This window comes from Humulus lupulus, chromosome 6 (genome assembly GCF_963169125.1).
Source record: "Humulus lupulus chromosome 6, drHumLupu1.1, whole genome shotgun sequence".
Lineage (NCBI taxonomy): Eukaryota > Viridiplantae > Streptophyta > Magnoliopsida > Rosales > Cannabaceae > Humulus > Humulus lupulus.
The window spans coordinates 216722967-216744882 of NC_084798.1; the positions used below are offsets into that span (position 1 = coordinate 216722967).

The window sequence follows — 21916 nt, forward strand, 5'->3', positions numbered from 1 at the left end:
AAGAAGAAGAAGAAATAATGGATATTTTAGGATAAGGAAGAAATAATGCAAATATATTTATAGGGTTTAAATGTGTAATTTAATTTTGCATAAAAATATCTTTGTATCATGTGGTTGGGGGGTTTTAAATGCTGTTTGTTGTTAGTCGTTTTTATAGTTGAAATATAACTAGTTTGCATTAAATTAAGTAGGATATTTGGAGAGATATTTTTCTTTAGGAGAAACTGCAAAATTCTTTCCAATTATTGTACTTGTCTACTTTTACCTTTTATACCTTTTTGTATTGTAAAATTACCCTTTACAAAAAATACCATTTTCACACAAGAGTAAAATGTGTGTTTTTTGCAAGGTTAAAAAATAAAAACTAGACAAGTATATTAATTTAGAAAATAAATTTGCAATTTTTCCTTTCTTTATATGTATTATTACAAGTATAATTGAGTTGAGCACTTGAATCAAATAATTCCTTAGCCAAATTGATTCCATTCTTAAAGGTATATATTGTTGAAACATATACTAAGGTTATTACCACACAATCGCATATTAAAATTACTTAACTGATTCAAGTATTGTTCACTCATATTTCCCAGATTCAAAACCATTTTTGAGAATTTTTTTCTAAAATAAGGATAATTGAAAATGATAGTGGTATTTTTAGTTAAATAATTTTCAAAAAACTGTGCATATCTCTATAGAACCCCAAACTAAACGAAATGGTCCCAACCCAAATAATAAAGGCCCATTATGGGTAGAACGGGCCAGAACTGTGAAGAAGCCCAATAAATGTTACACAGCTAAGCCCACCAAGGCTTGAATAAAAAGGAAATTAAAAAATTTCGCCGTTGCCGGGGATCGAACCCGGGTCACCCGCGTGACAGGCGGGAATACTTACCACTATACTACAACGACTTTTTTGTTAACTAAAATTTGAAATTTTAATATAAATAAAAACTAAGTCTCTTATATACTCAATTTTATTATTATTATTTTGCTTTGATGAATGAAAATAGATTTATATATTGTATTTATTGTATTATTGACTTTGCTTATCATTATTTATATAAGTAGTTTTATGTTCTATTATTTAATTTTGTACATTCAAATAGTTGTATTAGTCATTTTTTATTACTATTTCAATATATTTCTTTTTCTTTTTTAAAAAAAAAGAGTAAACCGAATTCTTAATTTTTTTTAACAAAATTTTTAATCATTTTAGTATTTTTCTGCGAAAGTATGGCATTAAACTTGACCAAAATTAAGAAAAAAAAAATACACAGAACCAAGTCAGATGTTGGTGATATTGAGTTTATGCCTGAAAATCAAAGCACATAACAATTAACAAAGGGCTAGTTTTTTTTTTTTTAATTGTGTCTGAAGAACTATATGAGTAGTATTTTGGAGGGATTCATATGACTATTAGCAATATTAAATTTGTTTATTATAAACCAAATTCTTTCCCTTAAATTGAATATGCAAATTTACTCTAACCATCAAATATTTTTATTGCCGGCTTCGGCCTTCAAGTAGACCCCAAAATAAACTTTTTATCAGCACCTTAACTAGGAAAATTCTAGTGCTGTGGTGTGCGGCTGTTCATGTTCTTTTCTTTCTTTCACCAAATAAAAGCTGTGTTCATCACTCCTCGTCCGAGCCTGAACTTTCTGAGCTCGACCCTTCTTTATGGGCAGTTCCATTGGCAGCAGGGCCTTTCTTCTTCTTCGTATCTTTTTGTTGCTCATCAGCCTCATCTTCACTGTACTCGCTCTCGTAGTCATCATCGTACTCTTCCTCTTCATTTTCTTCTTCCTCTTCAATCCCGTCCTCTGTAATTGGTCCCTCTTCTGCTACAATACTACCCCTAGTGCCAGCCCGGGTGCGCCTCAAAACCTTCACCTTCAAGGCTGTCTTTCTATCACAACCGATCCAAGAATCGCACAAGCAATAGCAAGTCAAGTTATAATTCCCTTCAGCTGGTGCCTGCAACTTGCCCATTACCAGTCTCGACCCACCTTTCACTTTCCCAACTGCTTCTCTGACTGCAGCACTAGTCTCCCTAACATTTGCTCCTGAACCCTCCATTGTCTCCTCGATGGCCTTGGAAGCACCAGCGATTGCTGCAGCGTCATCCATGAAACTAACCTTCTGGGAAAACCATACGCTATTGGAGACAGTGTCGGCCAGCAAGAACCAGAAGTTTTCTTCCTTGTGAAATGGGAAGTAGGGCGCATGCGGAAGGGCACCAATCAGGCCATTAGCACGATTTTGAGATATCCAAGCTTGGATTGTGACAATGTCACCTTCCTGAATACCATCTTCACCTTCAGTCTCACAGTTCACTTCAACAGTTACAGAAGGCATCATTTCTAAAACCATTTCAACGTCTTGTACTTCTGCTGATGAGAAACCAGCAATTTGAGTAAGCAGCTCGGCACGCTCTTGCATGGTCATATCTTGAAGATCTTGGAATGTTCTCACCTTCTGCAAAATGAAGAAACAAAGATAATTTTCATTTTTACTTTTGAGCGCAGCGGAGCAAGTGATTGAAATCAAAACCAGTAATCATTTACAGCCATAAAGACTAAGCAATTCAATATGTTTATAAAATATGATATTTTACAAGCTTGTGTAAGTATTCATAAAATATGATTCCAAATCAAATTCTACAGGAAAAGAATAATGGCAATAAAAATAAGAATAATATATATAGATATATTTGCATATGAAACAAGATTGTATTAGTAAAAGATGATAGGGTATCATATTCATGTGTTACAGCCTGGGCAGTATAAAAGGCTGTTCGTTCTAAGACATTGTATAAAACATAAACAACACACCTTATAATACCAACTACAAATACCAGAAAAGTCTAACTCTAAGATTACAACTACAAATCACAATTCACATATAATCATTGAGAACGAACATGCCTTAAAATCTAACAATAAAAAATAAGATGAAGAAAATCAAATATCAAATTTTTTCTATTTCTTTTTTTCCTCAAGAAAAATGCATAAATAACATGTGCACAATTTGACAAATTAAGGTGCCTCCTAAATGGATGGAAATTCATATATGACATGAAATTTGGGATAAAGATAATGGCTTAATTTAGAAGAAATAGGGCACAAGGAGATAATATAACTCTTGCAAGTTTCTAGTTAAAACTTCAGAGACAACAATATAGCTCACAAACCACACCGAGAAAAGATCCCAGAAATTTAGTTATATTTAATTACCTTGCGAGATATTTTTTTTATGACAGCCTCGCTAAAATGTGGCAGCTGCAGGAATGGTGCAACTCCTTCGCTCGATCCTCCAGTAGACTTCCTTGCACTAAGGGGAACAGCCTGCATAACAGTTATTGTAGAAAATAGAGTTCAGAAATTAGCACAACTATTTAACTAAAAATAAATGAAAAAGAGCAAAAAAAACAAGTTTGAAAGCAACATCAACTGCAGCAAAACAAAAGCATCATGTCACCCACAACTAACATTACCATTTTTTAGGATGTAAAATAAAAGCTTCAACATATCCCAACTCTTTCCTTAAAAATAATAATCAAGCACTTAAAATTAAACTTTGCATAACCTGAATGATACACTGAGAAAGCTCAACTACTCCGATTGCAGGCCTTAGCCATCCATGCCCCTGAGCAGTGCGTGGTATGATTGCCATCTAGACAAGTTACAGATAAAATCAGTGGAATGACCTATAAAGATGAATCATGGTAGAAGGTAGACAAACCATGTAACAAGTAAAACAACAAAGAAAATTCACTGAAACTTGATGACAAGAGATGACATACGAGGACAGTCACAATAAAAAATCTTATAGAGAATATTCACTGCAATTAATACGCGACTTTGTAGATACTGTTTAGAAAACAAACAGTTACATTTGTGAAGTACAGGATTAAAAGCATGCTAGAATGAACTGAACATGAATTATGAATCTCCCAAATTTCACAACTTTCTATGTAAGTATAGTTCTAATAGGATACTGTTAAAAAGCTCAAGTTTAGGTATAGAACAAAAGAACCTCAATTGAGAATGTCAATTACAGTTGTAAAAGACTTCACTCTATTGTATGACAACGACAACAGATATAGAGATCAAAAAAGAAGACTGCCTAAAATTATAGAGATCACCTTCATTAACTCTTCAAGAAGGCGAGGTGCAAGTTCTAGCACATGTCTGAAATCAGCATTCAAAGATGGAGATAAAGAAGCTGATTCACGAGTCAGATGTGCTTGAATCAACAACTCCGTCTGAATTACAAAAGCACAAGATAATTGTCACTAAGGAGTATACTCTTGCATTGCTTTACCCAAAATCAGAAGATAAACTACCTTAACAAGAGCTGGGTGTTGCTTCCAAAACTTAGCCTGCTCTTGCTTGATGTTCTTCAGGTCCAAATTTAACTCACTTCGAACTGGCATAAAAAGCTTTTGAAGGGGCTCATTATCAGTTCTACGAACTGGAATTTCCATATATTCAGCAGCCTTTATGAATACATCCATAACTTTGCTGAATGATCAATAATCTCAAAGGGTTAGAAATAAATTGAAGCAAAGACTACTTATTCGTAATAAACAGGTTATCAAAGAAACTGAATACCTTGGAGCCAATGAAGGTTTCATGAAGTAATAATACGTAGACAATGTATGATGCATCACATAGTTGCCAGTATATTTTGATGATTGTGAAAGATATACAACTGCTATCACCAATGGCAAGAGAATACAAAGACCAACAATCCAGAGTAAAAGTATTCCACCAGAAGACCCATCTATGTCTAGCAGGAATTGTGGGAGAGCTATGCCCATTTGGAAACCCTGTTTGAAAAATGAAACATCATAACTTGCAAATACATGACTATGGTCAATATAGTTCATAGAATTTCACGCTACGTAGAAAACATCAAGAACATGTATGGAGCTACTTGCTTCCCATTCCAAGCATTGTACATTACCTGCCTGCCATCGGGATGGCCATATTTTTCATAGTTTTCTCGAGATGTGGGATCAGTCAGAGCCTGATAAGCTTTAGATATGTACTCCACAAAATATTTGTGAGCCTCTAGAAAATAAAAAAAAATGAAAGAGCATTAGAAAAAACACATTATTATCCATAAAGGCCACATATAGAAGCTGCAAAAACTAAAAACACCTTCAACCTGGATCTGGATTTTTATCTGGATGGTACTGAATAGAGAGTCTCCTATATGCCTTCTTTATATCTGAATCTGAAACCCCAGGTTCCAATCCAAGAATAGTGAATGGCTCAAAAACTTGAATCTGAAAATAGTCATTAAAATCTTCATATAAGGTTTTAACAAAAATGCTTCACCTGGCAAATAAATATGATCATTTGACATTCAACAATTATCAAGCTGAAAATTAAGATATTTCTAAACTATTACGAGTTTTACCTAGCAAAACTGAGCTTTTAACTTAAGACATTCAAATTAATATGTCACTATAAACTATTTGTTAAAATTCAGTCAAAATATCTACCTCATTGCTCATATTTTTAATGTAATAAATCAGCATAATCATAACAATCCAAAGCAGGAGTATAGTCAAGTTACTGCAAGTTGAGATGCTTGAGATCTGCAAAAATGAAATCAAACAAACCCTATAAAGTCAGATAATCTATAGAAAAAAAAACAATTGAAATTAGCAAATAATTACATAAATTCAAATAAGAAACCTCATCACCTTCTTGAATATGGACTTGCGGTACTTGCCTGAATGAGAGCATTCAGAACACTGGCAATGGATGGTCTTGGCTTTCTTAGAGGCAGCACGACACAACTTCAGTATCGTATAAGGCACCAAAGGCAACGCCATGATTGTTAATATAAATATGGGGAACAAAGCACTATTTTCCTCAGAGACCGCCATTGGTAACTTCTCCCCCAAAATAACTCAAATTTACACACTATGCAGGAGGAAGAAGCAACTCTGTAGAGAAGAAAGAAAGTCAGTGGATTGCCATGGCATATTAATCTCACCTTCATGCATTTGAAAAAAATAACAATTATGATCGAAATTTGGAATTGGGAATTACCTTGGTATTGAACTTCACCTTTGAGTTTGGATCTGACTCTTCAAAGGATTTACCAAATCTAAATTTGAAATCTGGGTTAAGAAGAAGAAGAAGAAGAAGAAGAAGAAAAAAAAAAGAACGAAGAAAATATCGGGAGAGTAGGAGAACAAGAAAAAGAAAAAGAATAGTAAAAAGAAATTGGATTTTTGTTCTGATTTAATTTCTTTAATAAATTAAAATTTTTATTTTAGAATTAGATGTTACAAATAAGATATTACAATATACTAAACTACATACTACATTGAACCCCAACACTGAAATTTCAAAGTCTCACATATCCCACCACTGAAAATACTTTAGCATAAAACCATGGGAAATGGAACCATTTTGTATAGGGAAATTTCACTATTTATGTCTAATAATGTCTAATATTACCAAAAAAAATCTCAACATTAATAATATTTTCAATTTAATGCTAAACATTCCTCTTATACCCAAAATACTCATCCAATTGTATCAAAAAATCACAAAACCTTCTCTTCCTCTCTCCTCCCTCTCTCTCTCACTCTCATTCTCACGAAATCATCCATAAAACCTACAGTTTTGTATAATTTTCTTGTCAAAATCATTGTTAGTCATCTCCATTGTCTCTGTGAAGTCGTTAATATCAAAGACAACATCTATTTTGAGGGTTTATGGAGGAGAAAAACCATGGGTAATAAGATTTTACATTTTATGTGTTGGATATTATTTGTTTACATTTTTTTTGGCTATTTTGAGCAAATCTAAGCCTATATTGGTGTATTTTTCGAGATTTTTTGAGAGATTCCGCGATTTGTGTTTTTCTGGGTTTTCTGCAACTTTTTTGCTCGATAGCAGCTCGATAACGGTTCGATATGAGCTCGATGGTATGTAGAAGAAGGTCTTGTAAGAGCTCGATGTGAGCTCGATTATAGCTCGATAGGTTTGGGTTTTAGTGCTCGATGGAAACTCGATAAGGGTTCTTCACAATATTTAAGCTCGATAGGAGCTCGATGGAGTTCGATGGAGGGTTTGGTTAGGTTTTATGTTCAGTTTTGAGAAATAGTAGTTCGATGCTAACTCGATAAGAGCTCGATGCTAACTCGATAAAGCTCGATGTTAGCTCGATGGAAACTTGATAAGTGTTCGATTGGACCCTACAATATTTGAGCTCGATAGGTTTAGGTTTTCTCGATATGTGCTCGATAGGGTTCGATGGAGGGTTTGGTTAGGTTTTATGTTCGGTTTTGAGAAATAGTAGTTCGATGCTAACTCAATAAAGCTCGATAATGTTCTTTTTTAATGTATTTATGAAAAAATGACAGTTTTCTTGACAATGTTAATGTTTTTTTTTCCAACACAGGCTCTATTGTCTACGTTTTTGTATTCTACAATGGTGTTTGGGAATTACAAGGGAATAAGTGGATTTTCAAGGACCCTCAATGCATGGTGATACCGATGGAGGATACTGTAACGTACTTGCAACTTCTTGACATATTGCACAAGGAACTTAAAGTTGATAAACAGATGTATGAGTTGAAATTGGAGGTTCCTTACACTTGCGGCGACCAACCGTTTACATCCATTCATGTTGAAAGTGATCTTGGTGTCCGTGCATTCTTAGGAGTAACATCTAAAGAAAGGTTGGCCTTGTGTGTCACTCCTGTTAAAAAGATTGTCAATGCAGACCCATATTCCACTCCCGGGCCTAAGGGCGCAGCTATTACTTTAGGATTTCCTATTGGTGACCTGAGGGACAACCAATATGAGTACAACCCTTATGTGAATGACGATCCAGTAGCTGAACACAATGAGGACTTATGAGACAATTCAATGGATGATGATCTATTAGCTGAACATTTGCAAGTAGAACAAGCACAAGAACAACCAATACATCATATTGCACGGACGAACCCACCAAGTCAAGGACGTCGAACACCTGGCACCAGCTCTAGTCGTCCTGGTGGAACAGAATATAACTATACAGGGAACATTTCAATATGTTCAACAGAAGATCACAGAAAATGGAGTGCTCCCATGTTTACAAAAGAAAATATCATGGCTTGTAGTCGTTCTGAATCACCCTCATCCGGTGTAGCGTTGGGGGAATTACATCTTGGGAAGACATTTGAGAACAAAATGGAATTGAAAACCAAAGCGGCTCTCTTTGCAATGAAGAATAATTTTGAGTTTATGGTTAAGAAGTCTGGCACTGATATGTTGTATATCACCTGCAAGGATCCTGATTGTGGTTGGAGAATAAGAGGGAAAAAAGCAGTGCGATCGGAGATGTTTGAGATCACTGTTTATAATAGTGTACATACTTTCTCACTAGAATTGCGACAAAAAGACTACCGTCAAGCAGCACCTTCTGTCATTGGGCACCTTATACTGTTTGGGATCTGGCTTCTTGAGAGGGTCCAGCACATGTGTAGCCTCCTCTGCTGGTGCAGCTGCATCAGTGCGATGTCTTTTCCTTGTGGGATCGGTATAGTCCTCAAACCAACCTGGCTTGCGTCTTTGGCGTCTAGCCCTCTGAAACTGAACCCCAGCAACATCCTCAGGGTTGACAATAACAACTCCCGGAGTCTCAGGATCAGGTGTCACAATGATGGTAGGAGGCGTCGTTGGATCATCAACATAGTCTAGCGGAATATCCAATGACTCTGAGTCTGAATCTTCATTGGATCCCCTCGGTTTCTCCTTAATAAATGTCAGGATCTGACTGACTACGTCCAAGATCACTGACTGGTTCTTCAGGAGGGTCTCCTATCGACCCTCAACTCTGTCCAACCGCTCAATCAAGTCGGCGAGCTCATGGGCTGAGGCTGAGGCTGAGGCTGGTGTTGGGGTTGGTGTTGGGGCTGATGTTGGGGCAGAGGCTAGGGCAATAGGAGGGGTGGGACCTGCAACCTCCTCCCCCGGGGCAGCATCAACAAATATCTTGGCTGCCTCGGCTGCCTGAGAAACTATCTCTGCGATTTTCTCAAAAGTTGCATCCTCCTCCTCACCAGTCTCCGAGGGATCCTGGTCAAGCCCAGGATAAAGGGGAATATCTCCCTCAGTCAAAGACAAGTAATAGTCTTTTTCTGCTGGCCGAGGCTTCAACATCGGAAGAACAATTAACTGCAAACAACATAAAACATTTGGTTAACTCAAATAATGATAAAAGATAAGCATATAGATAAAAAAAAAAAAAAAACATAACTTACATTCTTCTTCAATAATATCGGTGCGATGACGGACTTGGTGAAATCCTTGTTCCTCCGATGCGACCAACTAAGCATCCTCGAGAACATGTTTCCCGAGCTCACAACAAGCTCCACCGCAAGCTGTTGGATAGCCTCATATGCCCAGTACTGTAAGGCCGGGGCATAGCCATACATACTGTACTTGGACTCTTGCTGCACCTTGGCATCCTTCTTGGCATCATAGTTGGCCTTTTGCTTCACCATGTCATTCTTACAAGAATGCAATAGCCTCCTATAAGAGTACTTCCCCCATGGATAGCTGAAGAAGTACTCTACATTCTCAACAATTTTTAGAATATCTCGCCAAATGTGCAACTTGCCCTCAATGGCATTCAGAACCCCCTCAACAAACAGACATAGACCAAGCTTGTACACATCTTCCACAACTGTACAAGTCTTGAAAGCATGGTCCACCTGTGAGAGCTTTACTTTCTCAGCATCGTTGAAATACTCCTTTATCAACCGGTCGCTGAGATTACGCCCTTCCAACTCTTCTAGTGACGGGAAGGTACTGAAATCCAACCCCGTCACCAGGGCAAACTCTCCCATGCCGAATCTACAAGACTTCGACCCCAAGAAAAAATGCACCTCATCTTTGTTGTTGCTGGCGATTTTCCTCAGCAACAGTTGATGCACCAAGACTCCGGAGAAATTAAACTCCGAAGCCAAAAAGAACTGCTTGAAAGGGGATTCCTTAGCCCTTTCAAGCAGCCCGAGCTCCAAAAACCTGGTCTTAATGTGATTTAAAGTACTACTACCCCGATATGTCACTTGACCAGGAACGTGATCACTGAACGGAACAAGCAAATTAGGCATTTGTAACAACACATGAAAAAAATTTGGTAAGAAAACAGAATAAAAAAAAATCCATAAAAACACTGAAATAAGTTGTCATCGAGCTCTATTGAGCTATAATCGAGCTGCAACATACCCTATCGAGCAACTATCGAGAAACTATCGAGTTCCATTGAGCAATATCAACAACCTAAATCTATCGAGCCTATCGAGCTAAGCAAAATCTGCCTACATAAATAACCATCGAGCTACAGTCTAGTCTAATATCGAACCATTATCGAACCTATCGAGCCCTTGTTGTAATGGCCCGGATTCCATATTATGGTTTAATGGCTGGATTAGTAGGCCGGGAGGGCCATAACTGCTTAATTGTGTCATTAAGTGTGTTTATGCATGTCTATGAGAATTATATTATAATATGATGTTAAATGCATGCATGTGAGTCCACATTTGTTTACAGGGGTGTTTTGGTAATTTGGCCCGTTGAGGGTATAATTGAATATTTGTTTGCATGTTAATGATATGTTGAGAGACCACATTATAATGTGGATTGGTTCGAGTATTTCGACATGAGACGATCTTTAAACATGATTTATCGGTTTGGTCAGAACAGGTTTGAGCTCGGGGCTCGCGGTGAGTCTCGGGGTGATACTAATGGTTATAGCGTTACCGGGGATTTTAGGGTAACAGGATATGAATTATTGGTGTTTGAGGATATTGAGATTAGCGGGAATTGGGAAGCGTTAATTATGATTAACGGGATAAGCGGAAAGTACCAATTTTACCCTTGAAATGGTTTTAGAGGCTTTTGATGGCTTAAGGGTATTTTGGTCATTTAAAGGTGGATATATATGATTTAAGAGGTTGTTGGCTGTAGAAAGTTGTAGACTAAATCAGAACAAAAACAGAGATTTGCTTCTTCCTTTCCCATACACCATCTTTTTCACCATTCCTTTGAGGTTTTGAGTTCTAGGTGGGAATCCAAGCTAGGGAACTTAAAAGCTGGGTTGGTGGACTTGGTTCAGCTAGTGAGGGAAGTTCAAAACAGGTTTTAAGGTGAGTTTTGATCATTGAACTCAAGTTATGCTCTGTTTTTTTATCTTTAGTTTTCAGCTTTAACGTTCTTGATGGAAGTGGGAATCAAAGAGAGTTTTAGTGTTGGTTTGATTGAGATTTGGTGAGGGTGAGCTATGGGTGTTGTTTGGGGGTTTAATTGTGTGTTTGGAGGGGGATTGGAGATGGTTTGAAGGGCTGGTTTGAGAGGAAATGGCACAGGGGAAAAACTGGGTTTGTATGAGGGCGTGTTGCTGGTCTGGGCTGGGCGCCGCGACCCTTGGCGTCTGGCAGGGGAGAGCCCTCTCTGTTTCAGGGAGCGCCGCGGCGCAGCAGGGGAGGGTCGCGGCCCTTAAGGCCATTTTGACCAAAGTGATGTTTTTAGCTTGGGGATTCAAACCTTAGGCCTCGGGGTTGAACCTAGTACCCGGTTGGGTAGTATTTGATGTCTCGAAGGCTGGGATTTGGTTTGGGAACCTCCTGTTATCATTTTTGTTGATGAATCCTATATTTTGGTTATGACCAGGTGACCGTCAAAGAATTTAAAGGTTGATCGTTCTCAGGGGTCGTTCATATAATAATTCTCACTCGAACCAGAGGTAAGAAAACAGTGTATGAATACAGTTGCACCCTGTATAGGTATATGACATGCATGGTTTGATATTGAGGCATGTTGGTTGATATATGTGGACGTGGATTGCATATTAAATGCTAGTGAACGCTGATTACCTGTTTATGACACTGACTAATCAGGGACCGACTCTAAGGTCGAAGAACTTATAAGTGCTTGCCTGGTCTATGACCAGATGTTTATAGCCAAGGTATATGACCCCGGTGACCGTTTGTCACATGGCTAGGGGACGTTGTCCATAGCTTCGACTCTAGAGTCGAGAGGAAGGTTATGTTGGTGACCAATCACCATGTACCTGTCATGAGCAAACTTATGAAAGAACCACTCGTCAGTTGAGCCCTGGTGACCCTATCGTCACATGGCTAGAGGGAGCTGTGCTCAATATTGTGACTTTTGGCTATTGTCACCTATTTGTTTGGAGTGATAGTCCTGAATGGTTATTATGATCGTTGTTGATATTATATCATGCTTAATTGTGTTTTCTTGCTGGGCCTTGGCTCATGGGTGCTTTGTGGTGCAGGTAAAGGGAAAGAGAAGCTTAACCAACCCTGAGTGGAGAGCTTGGGCGATGTGGTGTACATATTGGGCCGCTTGACCTCCACGGTCAAGGAGTTCTCAGAGGGACTAGGGGTTTACCCTATTTTTGCCGCTTAGGCCGGTGAGGACTGTAAACTTGAAGCAGTAGCGACTCTTTTGTATTACAGACTACTTGTAAACATTTTGAAAGGCTCATGAGCAGTTTATTTACTTAATGAAATGTATCATTTCCTTTTTGCTGGTTTTCCACCTTAACCTGATAATAACACCTAGATCACGTTTTTAACCAAATGACTCAGGTAATGAGTCAAATTTCCGGTTCACGGTTCACCGTAACTGTTATGGGGTAGCCAGGGCGTTACACTTGTAATATAATACCACATATCCATCGAGCTTCTATCGAGCTCCTGTCGAGCCTATTATCGAACCATAATTGATCCTATCGAACTCTTGTTATATAATACCACATATCCATCAAGCTTCTATCGAGCTCCTATCGAGCCTACTATCGAACCATAATCGATCCTATCGAGTTAGTTTCATATATTGCCATAGATCTATCGAGTTCCTATCGAGCTCCTATCAATCCACCATCGAACTGTTCAAACTACCCTATCGAGCCACTGGTTCAAACCCAGAAAAAATTTCCCACAAAATCGGACAACCCATTCCACAAATCACAGATTCAACAACAATATAAAGCAAATATGGACTTGGGTTCAAGATTTTACCTTCGTTTTTAAACTTTTAAGGAAATATGCTCTGTGGGTCTCGGGTTTGATAGAAAAATGGGAGTTTGCAGTGGGTCTCGAGATCGACAGAGAAATGGGAGAAGGTGGGGGTTCGACGGAGAAGGTGGGGGCTCGACGGAGAAGCGGGCTTGACAGAGATGTGGGCTCGACGGAGATGGGGGCTCGACGGAGGTGGGGGTTCGATGGTTTTTGGGGGATTTTTGTGAGACTGAGAGAAATTGAGAGTGGATAGAGAGAGAAGACTGAAGTTGAATTTTTTGGGTGTGGAAAAATGAGAAGGGTATTTTGAGTATGAGGGAAAAGTTTAGCATCAATTTGAAAAAGTTAATAATGCTAAGATTTTTTTGTAATTGTACATATTAGTATGTATAAAAAGTGAAATTTCCCTTTGTATAAATGTATATAGTAAAAGAAATTTTAATAAGTTTTTTATAATAAGGTAAATTTCTTAAGTTAAATCGTTTTAAAATTAATTTTACAAATATTTTTATTATTACTCTATATATTAAAATCAATAAATAAGATTTTAAAATGATTTATATTTTTTTTTTTGTACTCTATATTTTGTCTCATTATTTGTTTGAACTTTGTGTTTTGATAAATTACTTTTTGAAACTTATGTGTTTGTGAAATGATTCAAATAGACCCCTAAATTCGATTTTGATGAAAAATAAATAAATATAACAACACATTTGTTAGACAGAATGATTGTATTTTTGTTATAAATTGTTAGTTTAGTGAATTATTTGTGATTTTAATTAAAAAAAATCATGACCAAAATCATATTTAAGGGTTTATTTGAAGTATTTTATAAAACATAGAGTTTAAAAATTACTTTGTCAAAATACAGAATCCAAACAGATAATAAAATAAACAGATAATCCAAAAATGTATAAATCCATTTTAAAATAAAGAATAAAGTCTGGTGCACTAACAGGTGGCTTGAAGATGGGGCTTGAAGTAGTGTAGTCTTGTTCGTTTGTCGTTTTTTCAATGCGGGGTTGTTTTCTTATTTGTCATTTTGTTTCGGGTAGGTAATCATTTGGTACTCAGTATTTTTGTAAAATATCGTTTTAGTATCTTGAGTTTACAATAAGACTCATTTAGTATCCTGTATTTTGAAATCGTATATATTTGGTACATGTATTTTGAAATCGTACATATTTGATACCCTAAACTTAAATTTAATTAATAAATTTTTACCAATTCAATCAAACTATTATCAATTATAAGAGTTCAAAATTCAATTTTAATTACTTAATTACATATAACTTATGATTTTTTGGTCATATTGATTAAATTTTATTTATCAAATCTGAATTTAGGGTACCAAATATGTCAAAATATACATAATTTTAAAATATATGGTATCATAAAAGCATTCTTAAAGGTATATATTGTTGAAATATATATTAAGGTTATTACCACACAATCTCATATTAAAATTACTTAACTGATTGAAGTATTGTTCACTCATATTTCCCATATTCAAAACCATTTTTGAGATTTTTTTTCTAAAATAACGTTAATTGAAATTTATAGTGGTATTTTTAGTTAAATAATTTTAAAAATATTGTGTATATCTCTATAGAACCCTTAAATAAATTTAAATAATAAAGGCCCATCATGGGTAGAACGGGCCAGAACTGTTAAGAAGCCCAATAAAAGTCACACAGCTAAGCCCACCAAGGTAAAAAAGAAATAAAAGAATATTCGCCGTCGCCGGGGATCGAACCCGGGTCACCCGCGTGACAGGCGGGAATACTTACCACTATACTACAACGACTTTTTTGTTAATCAAATTTGAAAGTGTTAATATAAATAAAAATTAAGTCTCTTATATAATAAATATTGTAAAATATTTAGGACAATATTTAATATTTTAAATAATAAATATTGTAAAATATTTTAATTTACATATAGTTTATGATTTTTATTTTAAAATTTATTTTTTAAATGAATGGATTTCCGTAGGATTTCCCACCCCAATAGGGAATTCCCCACCCCACCTCCCGACGGGGAACAAGCGGAGATGGGACAGAGACAGGGAACACTCCCCACCAATTCCCCGCCCCGTGTGCATTACTAGTCTCACAGTTCACTTCTTTCCACTGTTACAGACCATCTCAACTTCTGCTGATGAGAGAAACCAGCACTTTGAGTAAGCAGCTCGGCAGGATCTTCCATGGTCATATCTTGAAGAAGATCTTGGAATGTTCTCACCTTCTACAAAATCAAGAAACAAAGATCATTTCTATTTTTACTTTTACCTTGTCAGATATATATTTTTTTATGACAGTAAATGAAAAAGAGCAAAAAAACAAGTTTGAAAATATTGACTGCATGTTTAAAAATCAAACGGTTACATTTGTGAAGTACATTTTTATAAGTATGCTAGAATGAATTGAACATGAATTATGAATATCTACCAACTTTCACAACATTCTATGTAAGAATAGATCTTATAGTATGCTGTTAAAAAGCTAACGACTTCACAGTTTTGATGCACAAACTAAGTCCTTGTACAAGTGAAAAATCAAATCATATTAATCATCATTTGCGATCAGGTGGAGATGATTGAGCTAGATTTATATCAGAGATTGACAAGGTTCCTGATTGATCAACATCAAGATCATCAAATTCCTCCATTATTAGTGATACATCTTCTTGACTGATCTTCCCCATCTCTTTGAGCTTATATATCACAAATTATGCAGCCCTGTGGGGAAGATGAAACTAAAGTATCAGTTATATATCATAGAAATTAGAAAGAAAGAATTTATCATGGACCCAACTCGGATGAAATATTTAACTTAAAACTAATTGGTGCTAACAGGAGTGATCATTTCATATGTAAGAATATTGTGTTTCCTATATTGTTACCATGGAAGACTGTTTCTAATCCAATTGATCATCTTTGGACTTGAAAGTGCATACATAATTAATGATCTTAGACACGACAAAATCAAACGAACATGATATTTGAAGAAATCTCACAAGACCAGTCCCCAAGCGAGAGTTTAGAAGCCTGTGTACTCATTCTAATTTTATTTTTCTTTTGTAGATCTAAAACTTATAGATCGAGGTTGTCAATAGCAATGGCCGGAGGTATATATATTCGATTCTCTAAATCCTAAATTTTATGTAACAATCTATTTATTCCGCATTAAGATTGTTATGCATCTAGATTAATTTTTAATCTAACAATATAACAATATAGAGGTATTGCATTCCCCTATGATTTCTATGTGGTACTATTTCTAATAAGCTGTTAAAAAATGACACAAAATCAGCAGCTTACCCAACAATTCTATCATCATCAAGATCAGCAGCTCCTAAGTCTAGATTAGTCATCTGACGAGTAAGAACCCAATGAACCAAAGACCTTTGTCTGTTCTCAGTGTTGAGCTCAGCAATGTATAGGAAAAATTGAGCTAAGCAAATGGAACTTATCAATATCTAGAATATGGCAAACACACGCCCTCCTTTAATTGAGAAGCTCTTATCTCCATATCCCAAAGTTGTAATGGTAGAACACACTATAAAATGCATCCATTGATAGATTAAATTAATCTAGATGCATAACAATCCTAATGAGGAATAAACAGATTATTATAAAATTTAGATGATCGAATATATGTACAACAAGTCATTGTTATTAATAGTCTCGATCTACAACTCTAGATCTACAAAAGAAAAGCAGAGAAATTAGAATGAGTACACGGGCTTCCAAGCTCTTACTAACTCTTTTAGATGAAGTTACTCTATATATAAGTGAGATATTCCATCAGAGTCTCTGCCACAGATTGAACTATTATCTCAATCAGTTGGGATATGCAAAATCGGATAACAAACAAAATTGGGTAACAAATAATGTTAACCATAAATCATCAATTAGTTGTGACAAATTGATTTTATATACCATATAAATAAATATTCTAACATACACATACACCAGTCATAAGCACCAGAAGAGCTATAAACACCAGAATGCATTTGTATCTGGTTCTGTTAGTCTGAGCCTCCTTTAGAACCTCAGCATGATAAACTTTTCTTCTCATATTCAAGGCTTTCACAAGCAATGATTCTTGCTTCTCCACCAAGTAGTCTGCTGCTTTGCTTAGCGTCAAGCCAACTAGAGCCATTCCTGTGAAAACAAAGGCACAAGCAAGCAGCTTTGCAGCATTGCTGCTGGGCACCAAATCTCCATATCCAACTGTGGTCATTGTCACAATGCAGAAGTAAATAACATCAAGAACTCCATCAGTCTTTTTTCCTGTTTTTTTTTCCAAGTAGAAACACAGGAAAATTATCACTTTACAAAAACTTGGGGGTCCAATTCCAAACATGGAATTGGACCTTGGAATTGAGTCAGTTGTGCCTAGTTTATCTAAGGAAACAAATGTTGGACGCCACAACACGTGAAAACGTAATAATTTTATTGATACAAAAGTAATTACACCAAGACTTGATTACAATTCTTGACCACACACACTAAACACTCTAGCTTACACTCTTTGGAACACTTTTAGATGCACTTTGTGTACTCACTCTTTGACACCCTTCCAAGGGACCTAAGGTCACTATTTATATTACTCAACTTTAATATGCTAGAGAACTCTAGAAACTACTTGATAGTGGGTTGGACCCAAGGACTAGAAAAATCTAGCAAATCATATTTTTTCTGAACACTACAAACTTCTAGAATGCTCTATGACTTTTATGAAACTTAATTATATAATTCTAGATAATTAGTGTCTAGAAGCTTAGATGTGGTGGTGACTTTTCAACAAAATCCACCATAGGCGTGCCGATATCTTTTTCTCTTTTGAACATGTTTTCTTCTTGAATTGGGATTTGGATCATGTTGTTCTGGAAGTAAGGGTTCTCTTATTACACCATTACTAGCCATTTTTTATGATCCTGCAGATTAAAGATCAGTCCTGAAAAAAAAAAAACCTGTCTTGTTAGTATCTATGGACTCATTAGTTCAACTACTTTGATAGATCAAAACACTGCAACCCCAGATCTTTAGTCCTGCAATTCAATCACCAAGCATCTTTGTTTATGCAATTAACACATCAATTGAAAGCAGTTTCAACAAATAACAGGAAACAAAGATGCATCTTTTGATAAAAAAAGCATAATTAGAGTAGCTTCATATTTCAAATTCCAAATTCTCATCCTAATTATGTAAAAACTCATAACAAGAAAAACTAAAAAAGTGCTAGGAGAAAGGATATTCATTTCTTCATCACCATAAAAACCATCACAGTCATTCAAGAATATCCTATCTATTTTGGCTAAAAACTATTATATGGGTTTAAAAGATTGACTTTTAAAAAAAAAAAAAGTTGCAAACTTTAACTGAGCAATGAAACAATGAGAGTGAAAGAGAAAAACCCAGATTAAAAAAAAGGTTAATGAAGCTCTAAATCGATTTGCATTGAAGTAAAATCATACTAAAGCCAGAAAAAGAAAAGTTGCAGAATGTGAAAGAGTGAGAATAGTGAGTGTGGAAATTATTGCCTTGGCGTGAAGATTTGTCTGGATTGATTGCCCAAACTAACCACCAACTGTATTATTATAGGGAAATAGGCATGAAAAAACGACAATATTTATAGAATTAGACATTATTTATAAAACGACAATTAACACAAATACAGCCAAATAAGAGGTAATTGACAAACGACATTATTTTTGGGCAAAAATTATAGATCAAAAACGACAATTGACTAATAAACGACAAACTCCTTAAACCCAAAAGAAGAAAAGTAGCTATTATAATAGATAAAAAGATTTATTCCATTTAAATGTTTGTGTGAAGTTTTAGTAAAAGGTATAGTTTTTTAATTACGTGACTATAATTATCTATTATTGGAATGATTAATCCCATCAGCTTCTACTTACCATTATTCCAAAAATCTCTATAGAACTAATGTAACAAATCTGGCTAGTGATGAGAAACTAATAGTTTAAACTAGGGGTGTTCGTGGTGCGGTTGGTGCGGTTTTTTTCTAATTTTTTTAACCGTACCGCATATGCAGTTTGAACAATTTTCCAAATCATAACCCGCACCGCACCGCAAAAATACGGCGTGGTGCGGTGCGGTTTTGGCAGTTTATACCTATCACCAAATAATTTAACAATTAAATATTATAATTAAGAAAGATTCATAATAAATCTTATAACCATAGAGTGTTTAAAAAAATAATTAAATGTACAACAAACTAATAAACTTTAAACAAAACAATAAAAATATAACAAACTAATAATAAATAAAAAATGTAATATAAAAGTAAATATTATTTTAATTAAGGAGGAATATCTTTAGATTGAAGTAGAATATGTGTTGGTATTTTATGAAACATTATATTTTTATCTAGATATTGTGTATATTATATTATACTATATAAATATTTATGCATTAACTTTAAATGTAGTAAATTTGAAAAAAAATAATATAAAAAAGTTAAATATATATAATGATGCGGTGCGGTGTGGTTTTAACCGCATTTATAAAATTTAAAACCGCACCGCACCGCGCGGTTTGGCAAAAAATACAAACCGCAACCGCACCGCGAAGGATTCTAAACTGCAAATTACAGTGCAATGCGGTGCATGCAGTTTATGCGATGTGGGCAGTTTTATGAACACCCCCAATTTAAACTAATAATGACCAACTTTTTACATTCTTTTAGTATTTCGTTTGCTTTACCTTATCTTATCCTATTCTAATTGCTATTTTGTTAAGCACATATTTTCTTACATGAAATATGTTAAAATCATGATTGAGCTATTCTAATATTTTTATGGGACACATGTTATATCAGACACTATTACATATGAATCTCTCAACATTAAATTTTTAAGTAGATTTTATATTTGTATTTGATCTAGTACCTAATTGTTAGGACCACTTAGCATTAATGTTGTTATAAGTGGTTTAGATCTAGAGTAATGATATGTGGACTATAGCTATGCACCAAAATATTACGCTAATTGATGTGACAGTTTCATTTAATATTAATCAAATTTATTCAAAGCAGGATCTACTAGGGTATAATTGGTTCGTGGTTTGAAAATTGTAATTTTAAAAAGTGTGATTCTAAAATGAAAATCTAGATTTAATGTGTGAAAATGAGTTTCTGAAAATGCGATTGGTTCAATATATGTAAACTGTTTTTGAGTTTTAAAAAAGTAAATATGTGTTTGGTATAAAATCTGAAAATATAACATAAACAAAATATGTGATTGGTAGAGCTAAATTTGAAACCAATCTTCATTTAGTATTATTTTTTTTAACAATTGTTGTATAATGTCAAATTTTAGTTTGCACTCAATCCCTCATGTGAGTAAATCAAGGAGCAATACCAAGTTATGATCGTGATGTCATTGTTGGGGTCAACTACTCCATATGTCAAGAAGAAAGAAAACAACTGCTAAAGAGTTGAGGTAAAAAGAGAAGAAGAAAAAATACAGATCTTGGATAAAATGTTTAGGATCATGAGAAAACATCATTTTTACGTTTTTAGTTTTGCAAGCTAAAATTAGAATTTGAATTTGAATTTTGTTTTTAAAAATAAGCAACCAATCAAAAATTATTGTGGGTCCCACCTTATTTGAAATTTGCAAAATATAAAATCTGATTTGGATTGGATACCAATCAAGCCCTTATTTTTTCCACTGTTTTAAAAAATAGTGTCATGTTGTATAATATTTTAGTGTTTAATTTTAGTGCATATATCATTATTATTATTCTTAATTTATGGTTAGGGCTTCCTTGTCAACCTCTTAGTAAAAATTGATGAATTAGTGAAACTTTGGCAATGAGAAAGGAGACTCTTCCACTCCAAAGTTTCACTAATTAGTCTTGGATCATTTATATTGAATCATGCACACTTGATTTGCCTAGTGTTGTGTATTTTCCAAACTCTTAAACTTCAACAAATTTTGAAGTTTATGATAAAAGTTAAAAAGTCTTCTTATTAAGATTGATTGATGGTACATGTGTTATGCCCAAGTTGCCTAGTTGCCTTTAGTCTATTATCTCTGTTTTGCATTGAGATGAGTATTTTTTGGTTTTGATTAGTACTCAACCACAATGTAAAGTGGTGGGCTCACATTTCAACCATGACTATTCCTAAAGTTGAAAAATCTTATGAACAAATATATTTTAGAACAATCCTAATTAAGGAGCTAAAATGTCTTATTTTTTATAATATAGAAAAAAATAGTTAAATAGTTTTTCAATAAGTGATGTAAATTTATATTTTTTTTACCGAATAATATTTTTCTATATGTAGTGAAATATTATTCATCAAGTTATAAATGTTTTATTATTATTTTTATAAACTTTTATATATATGTGTGTGATACTATTATATTTAATTGTTTTATTTCTTAAAATTAATAAAATATTTTTTTAAATATAATATTTAAATGATGTAAAAAAAAATAGAGAAGCTGATGTATGGTATAATGTAAAAATTTGAGATAAATTATAAAAAAACATATTTTGGTGATGTATTTTGTTATACACTTTCTTTATAATATTTAGCTAAAACTCACAAAAACATATTCCATCAGCTCCTTTATACATATATTTATAATAGTTATGTACAAACTCCAATTAATTCATATCTACATTTACATATTATTTATATAATATTTTAATATTATTATTTTTCTCTATAAGCTTTCTTTCACCCATTTAGTATATATTTATTATTTATTTATTTTTTCAATTATTTTAATTAATAAAATATATTTAAATATATAATATTTAAATGATGTTGAGAAATATATAGAGAAGCTGATGTATGA

General features: G+C 34.5%; 1 protein-coding gene, 2 non-coding genes and 1 pseudogene across 3 annotated transcripts; all 4 read right to left on the reverse strand.

Moving 5' to 3' along the window:
• Positions 1 to 837: 837 nt before the first annotated feature.
• Positions 838 to 909, reverse strand: TRNAD-GUC (transfer RNA aspartic acid (anticodon GUC)). The gene has a single exon. It is a non-coding gene; the product is annotated as a tRNA-Asp (tRNA).
• Positions 910 to 1335: 426 nt separating this feature from the next.
• LOC133783274 (dnaJ protein ERDJ2A-like) lies at positions 1336 to 6234 on the reverse strand. The gene is made up of 11 exons (XM_062222840.1): positions 6072 to 6234; positions 5720 to 5965; positions 5516 to 5611; positions 5176 to 5296; positions 4972 to 5078; positions 4617 to 4834; positions 4349 to 4526; positions 4148 to 4267; positions 3589 to 3675; positions 3237 to 3347; positions 1336 to 2478 (listed from the first exon to the last, which is right to left on the reverse strand). Exons 2-11 carry the CDS (start codon positions 5903 to 5905, stop codon positions 1636 to 1638), a joined length of 2067 nt encoding a protein of 688 aa, XP_062078824.1. The 5' UTR covers positions 5906 to 5965; positions 6072 to 6234; the 3' UTR covers positions 1336 to 1635.
• Positions 6235 to 14804: 8570 nt separating this feature from the next.
• On the reverse strand, positions 14805 to 14876 carry TRNAD-GUC (transfer RNA aspartic acid (anticodon GUC)). Its single transcript has one exon. It is a non-coding gene; the product is annotated as a tRNA-Asp (tRNA).
• A 527-nt stretch (positions 14877 to 15403) lies between these two features.
• LOC133783275 (two-pore potassium channel 1-like) lies at positions 15404 to 18632 on the reverse strand (annotated as a pseudogene).
• Between the last annotated feature and the right edge of the window lie 3284 nt (positions 18633 to 21916).